This window comes from Parasteatoda tepidariorum, chromosome 10, assembly GCF_982258835.1.
Source record: "Parasteatoda tepidariorum strain Cologne lab strain chromosome 10, Ptep-v5.0, whole genome shotgun sequence".
Classification (NCBI taxonomy): Eukaryota; Metazoa; Arthropoda; class Arachnida; order Araneae; family Theridiidae; genus Parasteatoda; species Parasteatoda tepidariorum.
The window spans coordinates 68,083,288-68,103,335 of NC_141764.1; the positions used below are offsets into that span (position 1 = coordinate 68,083,288).

General features: G+C 28.9%; 1 protein-coding gene across 2 annotated transcripts in view; it reads left to right on the forward strand.

The window, feature by feature from the left end:
• LOC107454903 (protein turtle) overlaps positions 1 to 20,048 on the forward strand; it is a 973,849-nt gene that overhangs the window by 938,342 nt on the left and 15,459 nt on the right. For both annotated transcript variants that reach the window (XM_071184031.2, XM_043039893.3), the window contains 3 exons: positions 7,000 to 7,206; positions 13,775 to 14,071; positions 17,841 to 18,131. In XM_071184031.2, coding sequence (XP_071040132.1) covers positions 7,000 to 7,206; positions 13,775 to 14,071; positions 17,841 to 18,131 — 795 coding nt within the window. The remainder of the gene's footprint in view (positions 1 to 6,999; positions 7,207 to 13,774; positions 14,072 to 17,840; positions 18,132 to 20,048) is intronic.

The window sequence follows — 20,048 nt, forward strand, 5'->3', positions numbered from 1 at the left end:
CTCACTGGAACAAATGCTAACTCTCGATGGAGTTGGCGTCTTGGTAACGCCTACTTCAACAAATGAAACAAAATAACCCTTCATGATAAAAAAATACCTCTAATTGAAAGTACTATCTAATTATAGTTTTAGTTTTATGCGCAGTAACTATACAGCTCCGTTCACACGGCATAAATGAGGAAAGTCGATAAACAGTTCGAATAGTGACCCATCAGTCAGTTTCGAAAATTGTCAGAGAACTAATATTTTTCAGGTCGCCAGGTTTTAGAGTATAGTGTCATATCTATGAGTATACCGGTATTTTACAAATAGAGACTATATTACAAATATTTACAAATAGAGACTATACCGGTATTTTACGAATAGAAAAACTAGGTACTTGTTATTAACTTGCTCTTTTATTCGCATTAAAAATGATTCTATAGATTAGTGATAAATGCCAACACATGATATATATATATATATATATATATATATATATATATATATATATATATATATATATATATATATATATATATATATATATATATATATATATATATATATATATATATATATAATGTTATTATTTATGAAACTATAATAACACAATATATATTTAACACAAAATAATTGCTTCTTTCAATTTTAATTGCTTTACTTAAGCTTTAAATAAATTTAAAATTTAAAATAAAGGAAACACTGTTTAAATTCTATCATTGATGATTTATTTAAATAAAGAGAATAACTCTGTGCTCATACTTGAAAAAACAAATGACTCTGTTTTTTTTCCATTTTACTATTATAATTCATGGTGTAATAATAATAAAAAAAAAACTTATCTTGTACATTTTCTACTTATCTTTTATCTTTCTTGCACTTTTACTGTTACATAATTTAGACCTAAAAAATAAAAAATGTGTTTTTACAATATGTTTGAATTTATTTCTAATGCAATGGCTTTTGAATTTAATTGCAGTTCGTGATAAATAGCTTTTCTTTACGATTAAAACAGTTATTAACTATTCTTCGTATGTTAAACTTACTTAGTATTCAAACAAGTTATTGTATAGTTTATGAAATAAATGTTAAACAGAATACTGATAATCAAGTTTTGATGCTTCAATTATAAGGTTTTCTCTTAAATCATATTAAAAATTGGTTTGAACAAAGCGAAAATAATGCGGTTTTGATGCAGAAAATAAAACTTAATTTTCGCTAAATCTGAGGAAAAAAAATTAAAAAAGAATTCAAAGATTGGATTTAAGTTTAAAAAATTAGCCTTTTGCTTTTATTTAAAGCATTTAATATTCCAAAAGCGCAACTTATGTATTCACTAAGATTCACTAGATTTTTCAGAATAAAAAGGATATTGTTTTTGAAAAAAGAAAGTATTATGTTACAAATATGATGCTTCCCAAATTATTTCAAATATTTAAATTGAGTTGTAGTTGCTGTTATATTTTTTGTTAAATTTGATTCATCAAAAATTATTTAACTATGTTATGCCAATGGCAATTATTTTGTAATTGAAAATGAAAGTAAAGTGAAGCATTTTTTTTAATTTTTTTTTATTTCCGATGAGCTGCACAATCGGTCTTGCCGATGAGCAGACCTAGTGCGTTCTCCAGAGGTGGTATCCACTCTTTCAGGACAACCACAATGGGTGAGATACCGTTGGTCATGTTAATGTGGACGTCTAGTTTCTGTCACATTAGATGGCAGCACCGAGACTCTATTTGGATGCTAAAGTGCACTAGGAATTTAATTTTGCCGGAAATGCGAAGAGCCAATGAGGCACTCCAGGGATCTTTTGCATGCCGCATAATCATACGACTTGGCCGAATCATTACGAGTTCATTTACGCCCGACATTGCTACTGCAATGACGAGTTAACTTGTCGACAACGTTTTGTATAACGTAAGTATTGAACAATCAATTAATGTTGTCCCACATGCATTTTTATGATTTTTTAAGAGATTTTTTTTTACAATCTACTTTATTATACATAAAGCAGATTTCATTATTTTGCGTACGACATTTTATTGCCACACGTGAGACATGAGATTTATTAATATGCATAACTCTCAAATTTTGACCATATGTTTTCAAAAAACAGATGAAAGAACTTAAAAAAAAATTCATTTCGTTATATATTTACTAGTTATCGCATCATTTCGCCACACTTTTGTGATTTTCTGACGAAATGATTCTCAAAAGTGATGGAATGAATTTCAAATCTACCAAAATGCAGCTTAAGGATTGCTTAATCGTCAAAAGCAAGAGTTTCATTTTTGAAAGTATAGTGAGAGATTTTTTTTTCAAAAATATTACTTATCTGTTATTTATTATCTATTATTTATTATCTATATTTTATCTATTATTTAATTTAATTTTAATGTTCCGTTAACTAACGTTCCGTTTCAGCTTTTTTTCTAAAACTTTTCATTAAAGTTTTCCAGTAATTAAAAAATACATATTCATATTTTCTTAAACTTAAATTATTTTTAATACATTAAAAAAATGTATTCACCTAAATTTTTACAGTAGATATTGCAAATCTATTCATACTTTTTGAAACAGAAATAAAGTATTGCTTATTCAAAAATATTTCTTTTTCATCCTTCACGTATAAATAAAAGTAATTTCGTTTGATTTTACTGAATTGAAAGACGTAAAGAAGACGAAAATACATTACAAATGTTTTAATTTTCTACAACAATAACAAACTAAAAATATTTGCAACAACTCTCAGCTCTATATATTTCAAAATAAAGAAAAAACACATATTTTATTCAATCATCACTGAGTAGAATAAATAAACATAACTATATTCATATGTTATCTAACTCTAAAACATTTTCCAAGATATCAATACTGTTCAGTAATGCTGGCACGTTGTGTACATACTCCATCTATGGCGTATTGAGACTTGCCTAAAAGTACTCGGGCTTTTCCTATTGAAGAAAGAGATGGAGAAAAAAAAGTACCTCATGAAATTTTAAACAGAGCTCAGATTTCATGGCTGTGCTGGATTAAAGTCGCAATGTGTTGTGTTAGAAAAGATATATTTGAGGCAATATTTTCCATTCTGAGTGGTGGATAGGAATATGAAAAAGAATTTTTATCCTGTGTGGTCAAAATATTTTCTCTCAGAGGACCATCTATGAATCTACTGGGGTATTTTATTTTATTAAACGCACTCTTTCAGTGGCATAATTTTAACGTTTTTGGATTGTATCGAAGTAATTTTTATTCTACAAAACTTCTATGGGCATATGCCTTATGTTTTTGTAATATTTGTCTGATGGTTTTATTTGAAACGGTTGAATACATCTGAGTTCAAAAATCAATTATTTTTATTATTTTCTCCCTGAGGACCATCTATAAATCCACTGGCGTATTTTATTTTACAAAATGCACTCTTTCAGTGTCATTGTCTTAAAGTTTTTGGATTATATTGAAGTAATTTTTATTCCACGAAACTTTTATGATTATATGCTTTATGCATTTGTAATATTTGTTCGATGGCTTGATTTGAAACGGTTGAATACATCTAAAGGCAAAAAAATAATTACTTAACTATTTTTTAAAGGCTTGGAAACATAAACTAATTTTGTCAAATTTAACTGCAATGAACACCTTAATTTTATAGTAACTATTGTTGTTTAGGAGGAAGTCTAAAAGTATGTAGTTTTGAGAAGAAAAAAAAAACATTTTAATTTAAAAAATATATATATCAATTGAAGAAAACAGAACTAAAACAGTAATACTTCCTTGATTTCTGACAGAAGCATAGGGGAGTTATAATATGATTATTAGAAACGCATCAAAGTTATACATCAGGCAATAAAACTGATTTTAGCATTTTTATTCATTCCGCCTATTATCTGGAAAAAAGCATTAAATTCAAGTTTTCAAGTATTTTGATTTTTAAATTATAATCTTCATATAATATGTTTTTGTAAATCCAACAATTTACATATTTTGAAAGCATATTGCATATTTATGCCCTTATTATTATTTTTAATTACATAAAACTGAACCTCAAAAAGACTCGGATTTTCATGTAAAATATTTTTGTATCGCAAGTTTGAAAGCACTTACTTTTAAATTTTTTTTTATTCTACTATGATATTCTTACGTTCATGGTTTGGATTGTTTTCTAAATTAAGAATTTAAAACAGGAGGGGTGGTTTCTTCATTAAATAGTAATTCTGTCTATTTGCCCTGTTAAGCTACATTTTATGATAAATGTTGATACTTTTCGTTTGGCTGGGCGCAAACGAAAATTTGCACTAAAATGTAGACTTCTATCAGCTTTTTTCAAATTTTTCAATTTTTTTTAAACACAAAAAGTCAAATAAAATAAAAAATGCGTGGAGGCTCAGGGTATAGAGCACTCGCCTCCCAATAAAGTAACCCAGGTTCGAATCACAACAATTTCTGGTCAATACGAAATCCACATCCGGCTCTCACAGACCACAGTCACTGACGAAAAATATCCTCATTAATAGACATATCATAGGTTAGAGTCTCCTTACCGTCAGGCTAACTCTGAGAGGTCTTCGTGGTTTTCATTTCCATGTAATGCAAATGCGTGTAAGTTCCATCTAAAAGTCCTCTACGACAGCAAATTTCTCCCAATACTTGATACAGGAGTTACCTTGTCTTCTAGATGGGGTTCAAAGTTACAAGGATGTAGAGTTGGATATTGGTAGCTCGTAAAATCAAAATTTGGTTGTCTGCTTAACAACGGTTATAAAACAAATAAGGAAATAAAAAAATTCAAAAATAAAAAGAGGAAAATTAATTTCTCTGCGCTCTGCTAACCGATAAGTACCAATTTTTTTATAAATCAGTTTGGACTTATTACACGTCTTACAATTATCATTTATGTTGCGAATTGCATTAATATACTATTAAAAACTACAGATAAAGAGATTCGTTAAATAATTTTCTTCAACAGTTTAAATGTCTATTTTTCTTGAACAATATGATAATTGCACTAATTTTATTCAGTCTATCCGCCTGTATGGTAAGCAAACATATTAAAAATTACGGCTGTGAACTCATCAAATTTTTATAGCTATACATCCTTAATTTTAAATGTTATTTTAAAAACTGATTTCTAAGCCAAATTATTGTTTATAATCTATATTAATAAATCATAAGGGAGTGTTTGGACGTGACGAGTAGGGGCACATGAGTAAGCAAAATTAACTTCGAATCCATTTTTAAGGAATAATTTAAATTTTAACAACGACCGTTTTAAAATGTTTCAATGCAATATAATAAAAAAATGTTTTATGTTTACCTGCAATATCTTTTAGTAGAATCTTGATGCTTTCAAGCACGGAAATGTTTCTATACATAATTGTTCGTTGGTACAAATTAAAAAAAATAATTGTTGGCAGTATAGCATTCATGAGCTATTTATGTTAAATAAGTATTAATGATGAGAAATTTGCGCGAAATTGAAAAAATAATTTATATCCAATATTTATATTTAAAGATTACAAAATGACACAATTAAAAAAAAATTAAAGTACACTTATCACCTAATTATGTAATATCGTATATAAATGTTTCACGCATGCATTTGGATAAGCAGAAAAATACAGTTTTCAGAGCAATTAAAATAAAGACCAAATATGCTCTAGAATTTCTGGAGATTTAATCGTAATCGTTGTTACTATTTAAATTAAAAATAAAATTGACACATATTCTTAATAACAGCAAAAATATCTTAAAAAATAAGTAATTTCTCAAATCATTTTTCTTCCTTGGCACTACAGCCTAGAACAAGTCATGACCTTTCCAGTAAGCCTCCACCATTTCTAATTAGCCAGCACCATCTCGAATTTTTATCTCTCAGCACTCTGAGCTGCTTTTTTTTAGTTTTTTTTAACATTGTCGAGTCACCAAGCTTTTTTTTTCCTCATAAAACCTGATGTCAGATACTTTTCTATTTTAGGGGTTTCTAATATCTGTAAATATCCAGCTTATCTCATGCGATTAACTTATATGGTTTTAATAGCGTTGAACTGTTTGAATTACTTTAGATTCATATGCCTGTAAACGAAAATTACAATTAAGAGGCCTGGCCTACCAATTTTTAACTAAAAATCAAATTGAGCCTCGTGTCTCAAACTTTCTAATAACCAGAACGCAGATGTTCTTCATTTTTTCAACATTGCGAAGCTCTTTTCTCCTGAAATCTGATGGCTTGATAGATCTCATGCTTTGCTGGGCTGAAGTTTCTCAATCGTTGTAGTTGTCCCAATTGATCTCAATCAGGATGGGATAGCCTGGTTGGAATGGAACTGGGCCCATGTCCAAGAGGTCGTGGGTTTAATCCCCGTCGGTTGAGGACTCCTCATGTAGTAAATGGTGACTGATACACGATAAATCTGTAGAGTCACAAAGTCATCCATGTTCCCATAACAAATCAAACCTCTGGGGGTACTGATCCAGGAGTTTCCTTGTCTTCTGGATTGATTTAAAATTACAAGGCTACTGAGTTGAACATTAGTAGTCGTAAACCCAAAATTGGGTCTGCTGCTCAAGATGCTATAAAATAAAATTCTTCTCACACAATAAAGGCTGTTATACTTGTTGAATTACTGTAAGTTGAGCTGCCAGTGAAAAAAATATATACAGGGTTATTCATAATTCCCCCCGGGGTTTTGAAGCGTTATAGTAAAAAAACGAAGACGAATATGGCAAAAAAGAACATATGAAATTATTCCGAAAATATTCAAGTTTTAATTTAAGCAGTTGCCGGTAGATGGCAGTAACATGTACCACTGAAACCAGTTGTAGTAAAGAAAAAAGGCGTTTACAGGCGGAGAGAATTGTGAATAACCTTGTATAAATAAGAGGGATGGTTTCCCCTACTTTCTTTAACAGAACAAAATAGCTTTTGTAGAATTTTATCAACTTGTTTATTTCTTCAAATTCTCATAACTACATTGTTAAAACTAATAAGCCTTCCTTTTTTTATTTTTTCTTTAGGTAAACCAAGACCATCCGTGACGTGGTGGCGAGAATACTCACTGTTAGATGATACTTATTCTTTTATCCCAGGCGATAATCTTGTTAGAAATGAACTGAAAATATCGGAACTAAAACGACATGATTTACTCGCTGTTCTTACGTGCCAAGCATCCAATAACAATATCACTGTCCCAGCTTCAACAGCCATAACACTGGACTTAAATCGTAAGTATTTATCAGATATATACATGTAATAAAAATAAAAAAGAACATTTCTTACATCGCTATGAACTTATTTACAGATAGCGACTCATGTTAGATAGATTATACTGGCCATTAATTGTTAATGAAATTTAATATGATATTTGTACTGTTTACTAAATGGAAGAAATTAGAGATACATAGATGGAATAGAAATGAAAAAAGAACATTTCATACATCGGTATGAACTTATTTACTGACAGCGACTCATGTTAGAAAGATTTTACTGACCATTAATTGTTAATGAAATTTAATATGATATTTGTACTGATTACTAAATGGAAGAAATTAGAGATACATAGATGGAAAAAAAAGAACATTTCTTACATCGCTATGAACTTATTTACAGACAGCGACTCATGTTAGAAAGATTATACTGACCATTAATTGCTAATGAATTTTAATATGATATTTGTACTGATTACTAAATGGAAGAAATTAGAGATACATAGATGGAATAAAAATAAAAAAAGAACATTTCTTACATGGCTATGAACTTATTTACAAATAGCGACTCATGTTAGATAGATCATACTGTCCATTAATTGTTAATGAAATTTAATATGATATTACTAAATGGAAAAAATTAGAAATAAACCAGAAGTTAAGTATGTAATTTCCAGAAAAAATGATAGAGATAGTGTGTTTTGCATTTACTACAATAATTATGTTAATCACCCTTAACTAATGGTGAAAGCACGCATTGAGTACCAGGAAGTTTTGGTTAAAAAACTGGGTTTCTGCTCTAGGTAGCAGCTTAAAAAAACACCCAGCTACCAATCATTGGGTACCACCTTGCTGGAAATGAAAAGTAATTTTCTGGCAATGTTAACATATTACTCTTTTATGCCGTTGGACATGAAATTGGGAACTATTTTGGCCAGCAACTGGCTGTTGTGTGAATAAAAACATCATTTAACGCTTTATCACGTTAAAGCAATACACATTATCACTGTTTCTGTTTCAAGCCTTATCCCATTGCAAAGTTACTTTACCGTGTATTATTATCGCAAACAATCAATATTTTTAAATGTAGATAAAGTTAAGTTTTAATTGCAAACATTCAAGGAAAATTTTAATCATTGCTGTATGAAATATTACAAATTAAAACTTCCTTATGGCAACAAATTTCAATAGGGTATTTTAAGCTCTCTCATGTGAAATTCTCTAATTAAATTATTTAAGTACATCATAAAATAATTCATTAAAAATTTGAAGTTTGCAAATTGAATTTAATTTTAACAATGTCGTTGAAAGTAGTCAGCAAGGAAATTATTTATTCATTATTTTAGTACCCTACACTCATAGACATTTCCTTCAACAACCCAAGTTATGTTAAATATCCTAGAATGACTGTCACTGATTCATTATTCATTCAAGGCAAATGATGAATGAATATTCTCTAATAATTTATAATACCGAACACGACATAGATTTATGCAACGCTCGTGTGAAACTCAGGTCTACGATATGCGAACAAAATAATGATTCTAGTATATCCCAGTGATTTATAAATATTCAATGCGTTAGGATGAACATTTACTAATAACTTCTAGTTTGCTTTTGAGCAAAATTAAGAGAAAAAAAAACTTATAGGACGAGGTTTATTTGTTAATTGTGATTTTCGAGTAAGTTTTAAAATAATTATTTAATGTTTTATTTCGTGCATATATGAGTAGAATTATCGTTCTCCAGTTATTTACATTTGCGTATTAAGATATTTCGTAACTAATTGCAAAGCATGATTAGCATGATCATGTTTTATTGATACATAGATACTTTATAATCATAATTGTTTTAAGGCTTATGAGTTGTATAATATTTAACAGCGAATTCATCTTGTTTATTGATATTGTTATGCCAGTTTTTTCTTTAATTTAATTAATTTTACAAATTTATATATTTTTTTTCATTTAATTCTAATACTCTAAAAAGGAGTAAACTAAAATGACCTTCCAATAAATGCTGATATCTTAATTGACTTTGACTTTTTATAAAGTATAAATGGACTGTAGGGGGGCTCTGTAATCGTCACTCTAAGCTTGAACTATTATTATTCGCCAAAAATGAAGTTAAAGCTATGACCAGGATCACAGGTCTTAAATAAATGGGAAAAAATCACTTGGAATGATATTACGATTAAAATTTTACAAATTTTTTAATCATTTCCTTTTTGATTTTTTATGAATGAGAAGAAATATGTTTATGTATTCATATTTAGTACTAAGACATTTGAAGGAAAAGTATATATTAACAAAATATATTGCGATAAATATAATAACTAATATTAGGCATTACGAAACATTAGAATCCATCAATATCAAAATCTAAGGAATCACCATTAAAGAAGACGTGGTTAAAAGACCTGCTTGATTGCTTGAGGAAATTGTTGAGAGGAAAATTGTTAAATGAGACTGTTTCAAATTTCAACACTGAAAAAGGTGGATCAAAAATACAAAAACTTTTTCAGTTTCCTGAAATAAATAATGTGATTTGCAAAATCATCTTTAAATTACTTCCAGCAAACAGCCTAGTTTAGTGTTTAATCCTTCTCTCTTTTTAAAATGTAATTTATCTGATATTGATTAAATGTTTGCTCTTTCTTCGCTTCGATATTAAAAAGCAACCTAAAAATGTTTATAATTTTCCATCTATTTTATGATCATGATAAAAAAATAGATAGTAAGAGCAGTTATTATTGAGCATCCTGTATACATTTGCGATGACAGCTAAGTCAATATTTAGAGATTAAAAAAATGTAAAGTGGTAATTTTTAAAATAAAAAGCGTTATTCTTCAAACTTTTGAAATATAGATGTATTTGGCACAAATTGCTGCTAAAAATATAGTAACTAAAATAGCAAAATTGTAAAAAAATTTCATAAATTACAAAAAAAAATCATAGTTAAAAAACTTATGTAACGAGCTTAAAAGTAATACGTATGCTTGTTGCAAAACCCTGATATGAAAATTGGCTAATGATCCTGATAGTTCGGATCATATGACGTTTACTATTATGAGGCTCGGATCGCATGACGTTTACTATAATGACGTTCGGATCATATGACGTTTACTATCATGACGTTCAGATTATGTGGTATTTGTGATTATATCGTTTTATTTTGTGATAATATATTTTCAAATTACTTTTTTTACAAATAATATTCTACCTGACATTTTTATACTAAGAATTATGTTGTTAGTTGCATAAAATTTAATTCAACATTCTTTTACAAATAGAAATTTAAAAGATTTTAAAGTAACATTTCATATCAAGTTTGCTTACTGATAAAAATACAAATGCAATATATACAATTCATAACATAAATATATTTTTCATTAAAGTAACTAAACATTGGTTGAAATAGCAAATCACTAAAAAAAATACTGCAATTGACAGTTCAAAATTTATCTTTTTAATTTATAAATTCTCTTAGTTTATGTTCAACAAATATCTTGAAAGTTATTTAATTAATTACTAAACTTAAAATTTGACGCAACATTCTGACGTTTACTTTCATTTGATGCATAAATTTAACATCATAATTAACAGGATTTATAAGTTTTTAATGCTTGTTTTATTTAACATTCTAACTCACTAATTTTAATAATCGATCATTATTGACTTAAAAAAAATCAGAGTCATTTTTAAATTTTCATGCTCACAATTTTAAATTATTATAATTGAGCTTCAAAACTAATTAGCTTGAATACATTTTTTGAGCTGTAAAAATTGCTACATTCTCTTAAAAATATTTTCTTGAAGTACTTTTCATTATGTTTTTTTTTATTTATTTCCATAATTCTGTATTTCTTAACGTAAGACACCTTGTGTGACGAAGATATTAAATTTTTTATAATTATAATATTAATAATTTGCGTTAATTAACTGATTTAATCTTTTCAAAACTTTAAGCTTCTTCATCTTTTCCGTAAAAAAGAAGCAAATCATTTTAATAAAATTGCTTATGAATTTTTCAATGTTTAAGTTTTTTAAATATTCATGAACTTTTTTATTTAAATTAAATACATTATCTGAAACCAGTGTTTTAGGTTAAATTTAAAGCAATACTTTTGTTGAAATCTTTAACAAATTATTTTTTAAATAGATGAAGTTTTAAAATAATTTGTTCGCGCAAACTTTAGTTATATTGTTACGTAACTAAGTTTATTAATTAGCTAAATCTATTAATAAAATATATTAGTCGTCGGAAGAAGTTTTGTTTACCAGACATTTTTTTTAAAAAAAAGTTTGGTATAAATTATTTTAGATGGAACCTTAAGAATCAAGTGTTGAACATTGTCCAAAGTCTCTAGTGGCAGTGGATGTATCCGCGAATACGATTTAAATACCAATTTTTAATTATATTTTTCTTTTTTAAGAAGTGAAATATAATAAAAAAATTTGCTGTGTTTAGCAAGAATTAAAGCCCTCGACCTTATTCAAAGAGGATATAAAAAGCCATTAAAAAATAAGGATATTAGAACTATTTAACTGCTTTAAAAGATACATTTAACCTGGTTTAATTGACATTTATATAATCAACAGCAATTTGTACATAGTGCTCAAAATAAAATACAGAACAGCTTCATAACTTTTTATTTCTTTATTCAGTTCAGTGCTAAAACACAATATTCACTTTTTAACGGCTTCATCTTGAATATTCTAAGTACTTTGTATAGATAATATTTTATGTTTTGATACAAAAGCGTTCTTTATCTGGATAAAAATAATTTTTGTGATCCAGTGTGGTCCTTCTCAGATTGTTTATGTGTAGATCAGTTAGACAGCCAAAACATTAAGAGATAAACATGATTAATTCAATCGAAAATATATTAGAGATCCTATCATCAAATTTCTATGGTATTTTATTGGGTATGCAGCAAGTGCAAAATACGAGATAAAATTTTCTCACAATTTTACAATCCACTGAAATGTGACACAGACAATAGGTGTGTACAGATATTGCTTTGTTATTAAATACATAGCTTTACATTCTGTAAATTTTCTAGAACAACCTATATGATTACATCGAATATACATTACTAAAGAGGGCAAAAATAACTATAAAAAAACTAAAAGAATTGAAGCTTTTTGTCAAAATTCAAGTATTTTATAACCTGTGAGCAATAATATTGCTTTTTTTATTATCGTGCCCAGAATTACCACTCTAATATATTTGTCACTTTCATAATTGAAAAGCTAAATAGAAGCAGGTAGTACGCGGCATTTTTTAAGAAAAAAAAATAAAAGGAGAAAAAAGAAATTGACCTCCTTGTATATATATAATGAGATACTTTAATTATTAATATTAAACTATAAATATTTATAATTAATAATATTTCATTGAGATATTTACTTTATTTTTACATATAATTATCAAGTATGGTAAAAAAAAATTCTTACGGCTTCGTTAGCTTCAAAAAGCCCACAGGAGAAAAAAAATTCGGATTCTGAGAAAAAAAAATGCTTTTAACGACTTGTGTGGCATCAGCTGAGATTCTTCTTCATTGCCAGAAATAACGGGATACGAGATCAGGACTGTATGACAGAAGATCAAAGAGCTTCCAATCAAAAGTCGCAATATACTTTTGCGTCGCCGGGTGTCGCATTGTCCTGGAAAAACAGAGCACCTAGTATGAGAAGGCAGGTCGCTTTTTCCTTACAGCTCTTCCTTCAATGCCAACAGGGAGTAATAGTACCACGTAACATTGAATGTTCAAACCTCTGAAAAGTCCAACAAACTCCGGGACCATACTGAGAATCTCGCTTTCACTTTGCACAGGCACTGCAACAGGGCCATTACCTTGATTATAGTCGAACAATACGCAATGCTGTGTAGGTTATTTATTCTGTCCTGTTTACCTCATTGCTTTTTGACTTTCTGTGGTAATTTATTTTCGCTCTCCACCTTGCATTTTTTTATTTTAAATAAAAATTTATTTTTATGAATTAAAATTTTAAATTTTTGGAGATATCAGTGGATGAATATACTCGTATTAAGTAGCGTTCGGGATTTTGGTAATGGAAACATTTCCATGAGCACTATTCAACAAACAGATGGAAATTGATCTTACTCTTTTTTTTTCTTAGAAAACCTTAGTGAACCTTATAAATCTTAGAAAACTTTTTTTTGTAACAAATTAAAATACCTGAAGTGCGAGATCTGTAAGGTATTTTAAATATTAGGAATTTTTAGTTTCACCTACTCGAAGCTTGCGAGATGAGAAATAAATATAAAAATCAATGTTTCTTTTCTGCTCTGAATGTTTCTTTTCTGCTCTAACTTTAAAGCTAACTTTCTTAAATTTGCTAAATTATCATTTAGAAACTACAACTATTTCGTTCTTTAATAACTTGCAATAGATAAATTACTTTTCACAATTTTCGAGAAAACGTAATTAATTGCAGTATTGCATATAAAGATATGTACTGAATGCAATTCATTAGTCCGATTTTATTAATCTAGTACATATCACATAAATCCACATCTTACAGAAATGGTTTAATCGTAAAAATTTTACTTTTTCAGTGAAACCAGTAGATGTGCGAATAGATCCAAATCGGCAACCTCTCAGCTCAGGCCAAGAATATGAATTTACTTGCATAGCTGCAGGATCAAGGCCACCCGCGATAATAACATGGTGGAAAAGCAACAAGCAACTAAAGAATCCAGACGACAAATCAACACAAGCTGGTGATGTAACGACGAGTATCTTCAGGTTTACTCCAACAGTACAAGATAATAATGTACACTTCTCCTGTAGAGCTCATAATCCGGTGATCCCAGGAAGTGCTGAGTCTGATGGATGGACTTTAGAGATACATTGTAAGTAAATCATTAACATCTTATAGCAAGTTAACTATATATTAACCTCAAGAAGAAGACATAGAGGTCTTATGAGGAGCATTTGTTTCTAACTGGGGGAGTGAAGCATGAGAGGGAATCGCTGATCGTAAGAGCGAAGTAGGTGACGAGCGTTAAACTATTTTATCCTCCCACTGTTTTTCTTAACTTCGTTTGCAATTTCTTTGACCTCTGCAGTTATTAGTAGACCACCACGATTTTGGAGGGTCATCAACGGAGGTTTCTTGCGCTTTGCATAACTCGAAGAGTGCGAGATATTTACTTAGGTTGTTACTTTAGATTCAGCTTTAGAAAAAGGGGGGAAAACATACCACATACCATCTCCAAAAGTGAAGAAGATTTCTTCCCTCGTCCTTGGGTAAAAGGTATCACAAGCCCCTCGGAGGACCCAAACCACTGATGTGACAACTGTACAAATCCCACATACACGTACGTAATCAAGCGATTCGCCATTCAAGCCCAAATTATCAGATATAAAACGAACCTTTCTGAGTATAGCCAACGAACCTTTCTGAGTATAGCCACCCAAGATTGAACAAACGTGATTTCAATACGGTATTCTCGTATAACTTCATGAATTAGTACGTTTGCGTACTTTTTAGTGCGTTCAAACTCAGAGAGGATAGGCCTGGGAAGCACTTCTTTCTCATTCTGACTGTCTTAGAGGATTAGTATCGTTTGTAGAGCTCTTAACGTAATTTTATTTTGAATACGCAACATCACAAAACGAAAGCAATGCTTAAAATTTACTTTACAGATATTGGTCGGAAACCTGCGAAATTATTATTTGTTTGAGTCATATTCAATTCATATTAAATTTTTTTACCAAAAACTTTGATCTCGAAGAATATGCTGTTAATTATGGCAAAAGATTTGCTTGTTTTTTTTCCTAGAATGTTCCAATTTTTTAAACAATAATTTGACTTCAAAATTTATTTTATCTCAAAGGAATTACACTTCAACAACTTACATAAAGTACAACATTTTCACAGTATATCAAGCAAAACATATACTTGTAGTACTATTTTTATGATTACAGATTTTCTACTTTTATTTACACTGTATAATATTTACACGATATTTTTATGTGAGTTTCTATCTGTTCTATTTTTTTTTAGTTATAATTCAATGCGTTAAACTTAAGAAAATACATAAATTTTCGTTTTGATAAGAGAAGAAAAAAGTATTTTCGAAAAGTATTTTTGATTTTGAATCTGAAGATAAAATAAAAATATAAATTAATAATGAAGAAAACTCTTTGGTAATAAAATAACTTAATTTAATAATAACGTAGTAAATATTTATTTTATTTTTCCTTATTTCTATTTTTGCTTAGCTTAAATAATACTAATGTTTTAATCTTAGATTTTGATAAATTTAAGCGAAATATATAAAATAAACTTAGAATTGTGTGACTGCAATGTTTTCAAAATATTAATTACATTTAATATATATTAATTAATGTCCTATTAACCTAATTTAAGAATTATTAATATTAGTTTACGTAAAATTATCGGAGAGAAGACAAATTGGATTTAAAAATCCAAAATTCAAAAATAATGTATTAAGGGTACAATCAAAATAGTGTTTCGAGGTGCTAAAAATTGTCGAATTATAAATTCTTAAGGATTTTTTTGAAGGAAAATAAACGAGTCATAGCTTGATTGCCTTAACCGTTTAAGCAAGTTTGACGAGTATATCTGTCGTAACCCTTCTCTATCCTATATGACGCTTATACTCGTCATATAAAATAAATAATAAGATAAATAAACTATTTTTACTCAAAATTTCAATAAAATACAATAATAATATTGTGTAGTGGTATGTTTCCCTTACATTAACAATACAAATAATGAGTGTTTTATAACGCGGAATAGAAAGTGGCTAACGGCCTGAAACCAATTACATACGTAAGTCGTGACTTACGTATGTAATTGGTTTCAGGCGAACGTGTATCCTCGTAAATAATTGAGTTGAACTTGCGTAAATAATTAGCAGATCCAATAAAATCACTTTACTGTACGAGCCTGAGTCCTAAATAGTTTTGAATTGATCACAAAAATCCAAAACATTCTATCCAAAAGCTCTCACTTTTGAAATGTCTGAAACAGTGCTGAAAGCAAGATGGAAGAAAATAAAAACTGATAGCTAAACAGTTTTATTTATAGCTGGCTTAGATCATGAGTGAAAGAAGCTCTTACTATTTTAATTATTAACTATTCATAACTATTTAAGTTATCTTTGGTAAAAAACCTGTCCTATAATTATATTGTATAATAAAGTTTCGTATAATTAAACAGTCCTTTCCATTTTCTCTAAAGTGTAACTTTTACAATATTAATATAGATGGCACCAATCAAAAATGGACAACCCATAAGAAACTCACCACAAAAGAGAAAAAAAATGCCTCGGATCTTATTATATACTATGTCATAAGAACCATTCTTAAACATCGACTCGGTTGTTCTCTGTTCAGTGAAAGCTGATAGCTGAAGTAAACCTAAATGTTTGCTGTTTATCGCCAATATCACCTCATTCTACACATTCCTCGCTGAGTGGGCATATCCTTTCGTATTGGTCATTAGTCAGATTTGTGTTGTTTGTTATAACCATGGCACCTATCAGCCAAAGTTAATGACGAGTTTCAGGCTGCTTTGCTTGCTTTCGCTATTAGTTCTTAAAGGCTCTTCCAATTGACTTTAAGCACCCTTGCACTTAAGAGTTCTAATTTATGTATTCTAACAGTTTCAGTAACTTTCGAAGCAATTAAATTACTCATCGCTAAATTATATATATATATATATATATATATATATATATATATATATATATATATATATATATATATATATATATATATATATATATATATATATATGTATATATATATATATATATATATATATATATATATATATATTAAATTTAAAGTTGCAATGCTATCAAATGGACACTTAGCGTACTGTTATTTCTTAAGCTTAATAAAAAAGTATATACTATTAAAAAAATTACGCAAAATTAGCATGTTGAAAAAAAAGAACTCCGCACAAATGTTACGGAAAATAATTTTCTGTCAAATTTGTTGAAAATTTAATATGCTGCAGTTCTAAACATTCTGTGAAAAAAGTTCCCATTGACACAAAGTCCAAAAATGGATAGTTTTCGAGAGATGGAACTTTGAACATTAAGAGATATAGGCAACGGTCACTGTAAGATGCTTGAAGCAAGCAGCATTGGTTTAAGTGAAAGTAAAGAAGTAGCTAGCTGCCCATTTACTGTTGGACTTCATGGCTAGCTACTAGCTTTTTCATTTCTTATTCTAACTTTCAATGCTTAAAAGTAAATTATTAACTCATTTTTTCCAATTTTCTTGGTTAATGTCGTGACAAAATTAGAGAATTGAGAATTTATATGTATGATTACGATATGTATGATTACGATTATGTATGATCTCGGAAACTATCTAGCTTTGGAATTTCGTATCAGGGAAAATATAGAATTAAAATGCTTTGAACTACAACATATTAAATTTCCCGCCAATTTGAAAATTAATATCCATAATATCTGTGTTGGTTCATTTATATGAGTTATGTATTTATTTTAAGAACAGTATTTGAAAGTATTTGAAAGCACTGGTCATAGATGAGCTTAGCAAAGTATGTTTTTAAATTCTTTTTATGCTAACATTTTCGGTAATTCATCAATCTAATGGAATGACTCTACACTATAGATGTTCCTCATGTGTCCTTACAACTTGGAAGCACCTTCAAAAAAGGTGAAATTCAGGAAGGGAACGACGTGTATTTTGAGTGCAATATACACGCCAATCCATGGATAACGGAGGTTAGCTGGTACTTTAAAGGACAAGAGCTCAGAACAAATACTTCTGCTGGAATCGTCATTAGTAATCAGTCCCTTGTACTTCAGAAAGTTCAAAGGACTAATCGTGGACTTTACTATTGCATGGCGACCAATACAGAAGGTACTGGAAGGAGCAACGAGGTATTCCTGAGGATTCGATGTAAGTGTTTTTCTTACTTTATTTTACCGTTTAAATGCGTTATTTATTTAATTTCAGTTTTAAAAAAGTATAATAAGAATAGTGGTAATTGCTTTGTTTGCAAATTTTCAAAAAGAGAAAAATTTATTTCAAATTAATAATTCAATGTGGCTGCATATGTAGTTTTATTATTTAAAAAATATGCTTCTCAAGTGTGTGATTTGCCCTGGAGCAAGCAGTACTACAGTTACTAGCCAGTAAAGCCATAACTCTAGTGTAACATCAACCTAGCCATCCCTATGGAGTAATTAACATTTATTTTTATCAAAAAGTTGGGGTCATTTTTTAACATAAATTATATTATTAACAATGACCGTTAAACTGAACTTAACACTATTTTTTTTGTGCAATGTAAAAAAAATATATTGCTTATTACAAAAAATAAACAATGGCAACAGTAAATCGATCTGATGAAACATTCTCAAATAATACATCATTCTGTAATAAAAAAAAAATTTTAAAAATTTTTGCCAAAATTTAATGTTGACTGTGAATTAAAAATGACTATAGTAAACATCGTGAGCTCATATCAAAAACTGAACAATCAAACCTTATTAATTTAAACCTTATTAAATAAATTTTCAAGTAACTGTCCCTCCTCACATTCAATAAGCTAGCACATAATCTAGCAAATGGGTGTTACAATCGCTGATGAATAACAGATTTAGCTTTCTGTATTTTCCAAGTATACGATCTTTACAATTAAGTTATTGTAACTTCCCTGAATAAAGTTTTACACAGTTGACAACTTACACGATTATCAAGAAAGATTGACTTGATGATGGTAAAATAATAGTTAAAATTGGAAAATATTTCTAAATATTATGCTGTTCAAAATCATCACTAATTGATCGATCTATAATGATGGGTAAAGCATTTTTAGAAGCAGAGAATTATTGACTTCAACATAAATGTTGCTATCATTTAGAATACATTTCCTCATTCACCTAACTGGCTGGCAGATTTGTTATTACATTCTGAGTAAGCTGTAAAGCATTAGTTTTCTGTATTTTTGTTTGCATGTATGCGATTTTAGTTTCTATGTCAGGTATGCAATCTTTATCTCATGTATGCAATTTTTGTTCCATACACGCAATTTTTGTTTCCCTGTTCTAAATAAAAGTAACATGGATATAAAAACCTTATTTTATAAACATTTAATTGATCCCTAACAGATTTAAATAATATTAAATCCTCGTATAAAGTATATATGCATGTGTATTTAATTTATGTAATATATATTATGGCATACATAACTATTCTTACATGAATATATTTTAATAGAAGGGCAAAAAAGTCATCACCAAAAAAAAAGAACAATGGTTTATCTTGAATTTATTAAAAACATTGGAGACACATAAAAACTTGCAACATTTATTAATCCGACCATATATTTCAGACATCCTAACAATTGTCAATTATCCTAAAACAAATATTATAAATTTTTCCCAGCAATAACATTACAAATGACTTTTTTGAACATCGTGTCTTATTATCACAGGAAAAACCAAACCTATCAGTATAAATCAAAAATTGTTTCTTCGCATTTGAACTAAGAATAAGACCTGAAAGTTCATGTGGATCTGAGTATAATCTCAGAATGCTACGGTCATAAATTTCTTTCCCTTAATAGAAACCAATGAGCAGATGGACATTTATTTCCGGTGTCGGGAACTCCTTAATTTATGGTCATCCAATGACATGAATCCCGTGATAAAATAGTTTCTTTTATTCGCAATATTAATCACGGGGGTCTTCTTAATACTTTTCGTCATGTTCCCACTATTTCCAAAAGATGAATAGGGAACAATGGATTATGATGATTGTATTGGAGATTAATTGGAGCAGATCTAATAACGTGGATGGATGATAGATTTA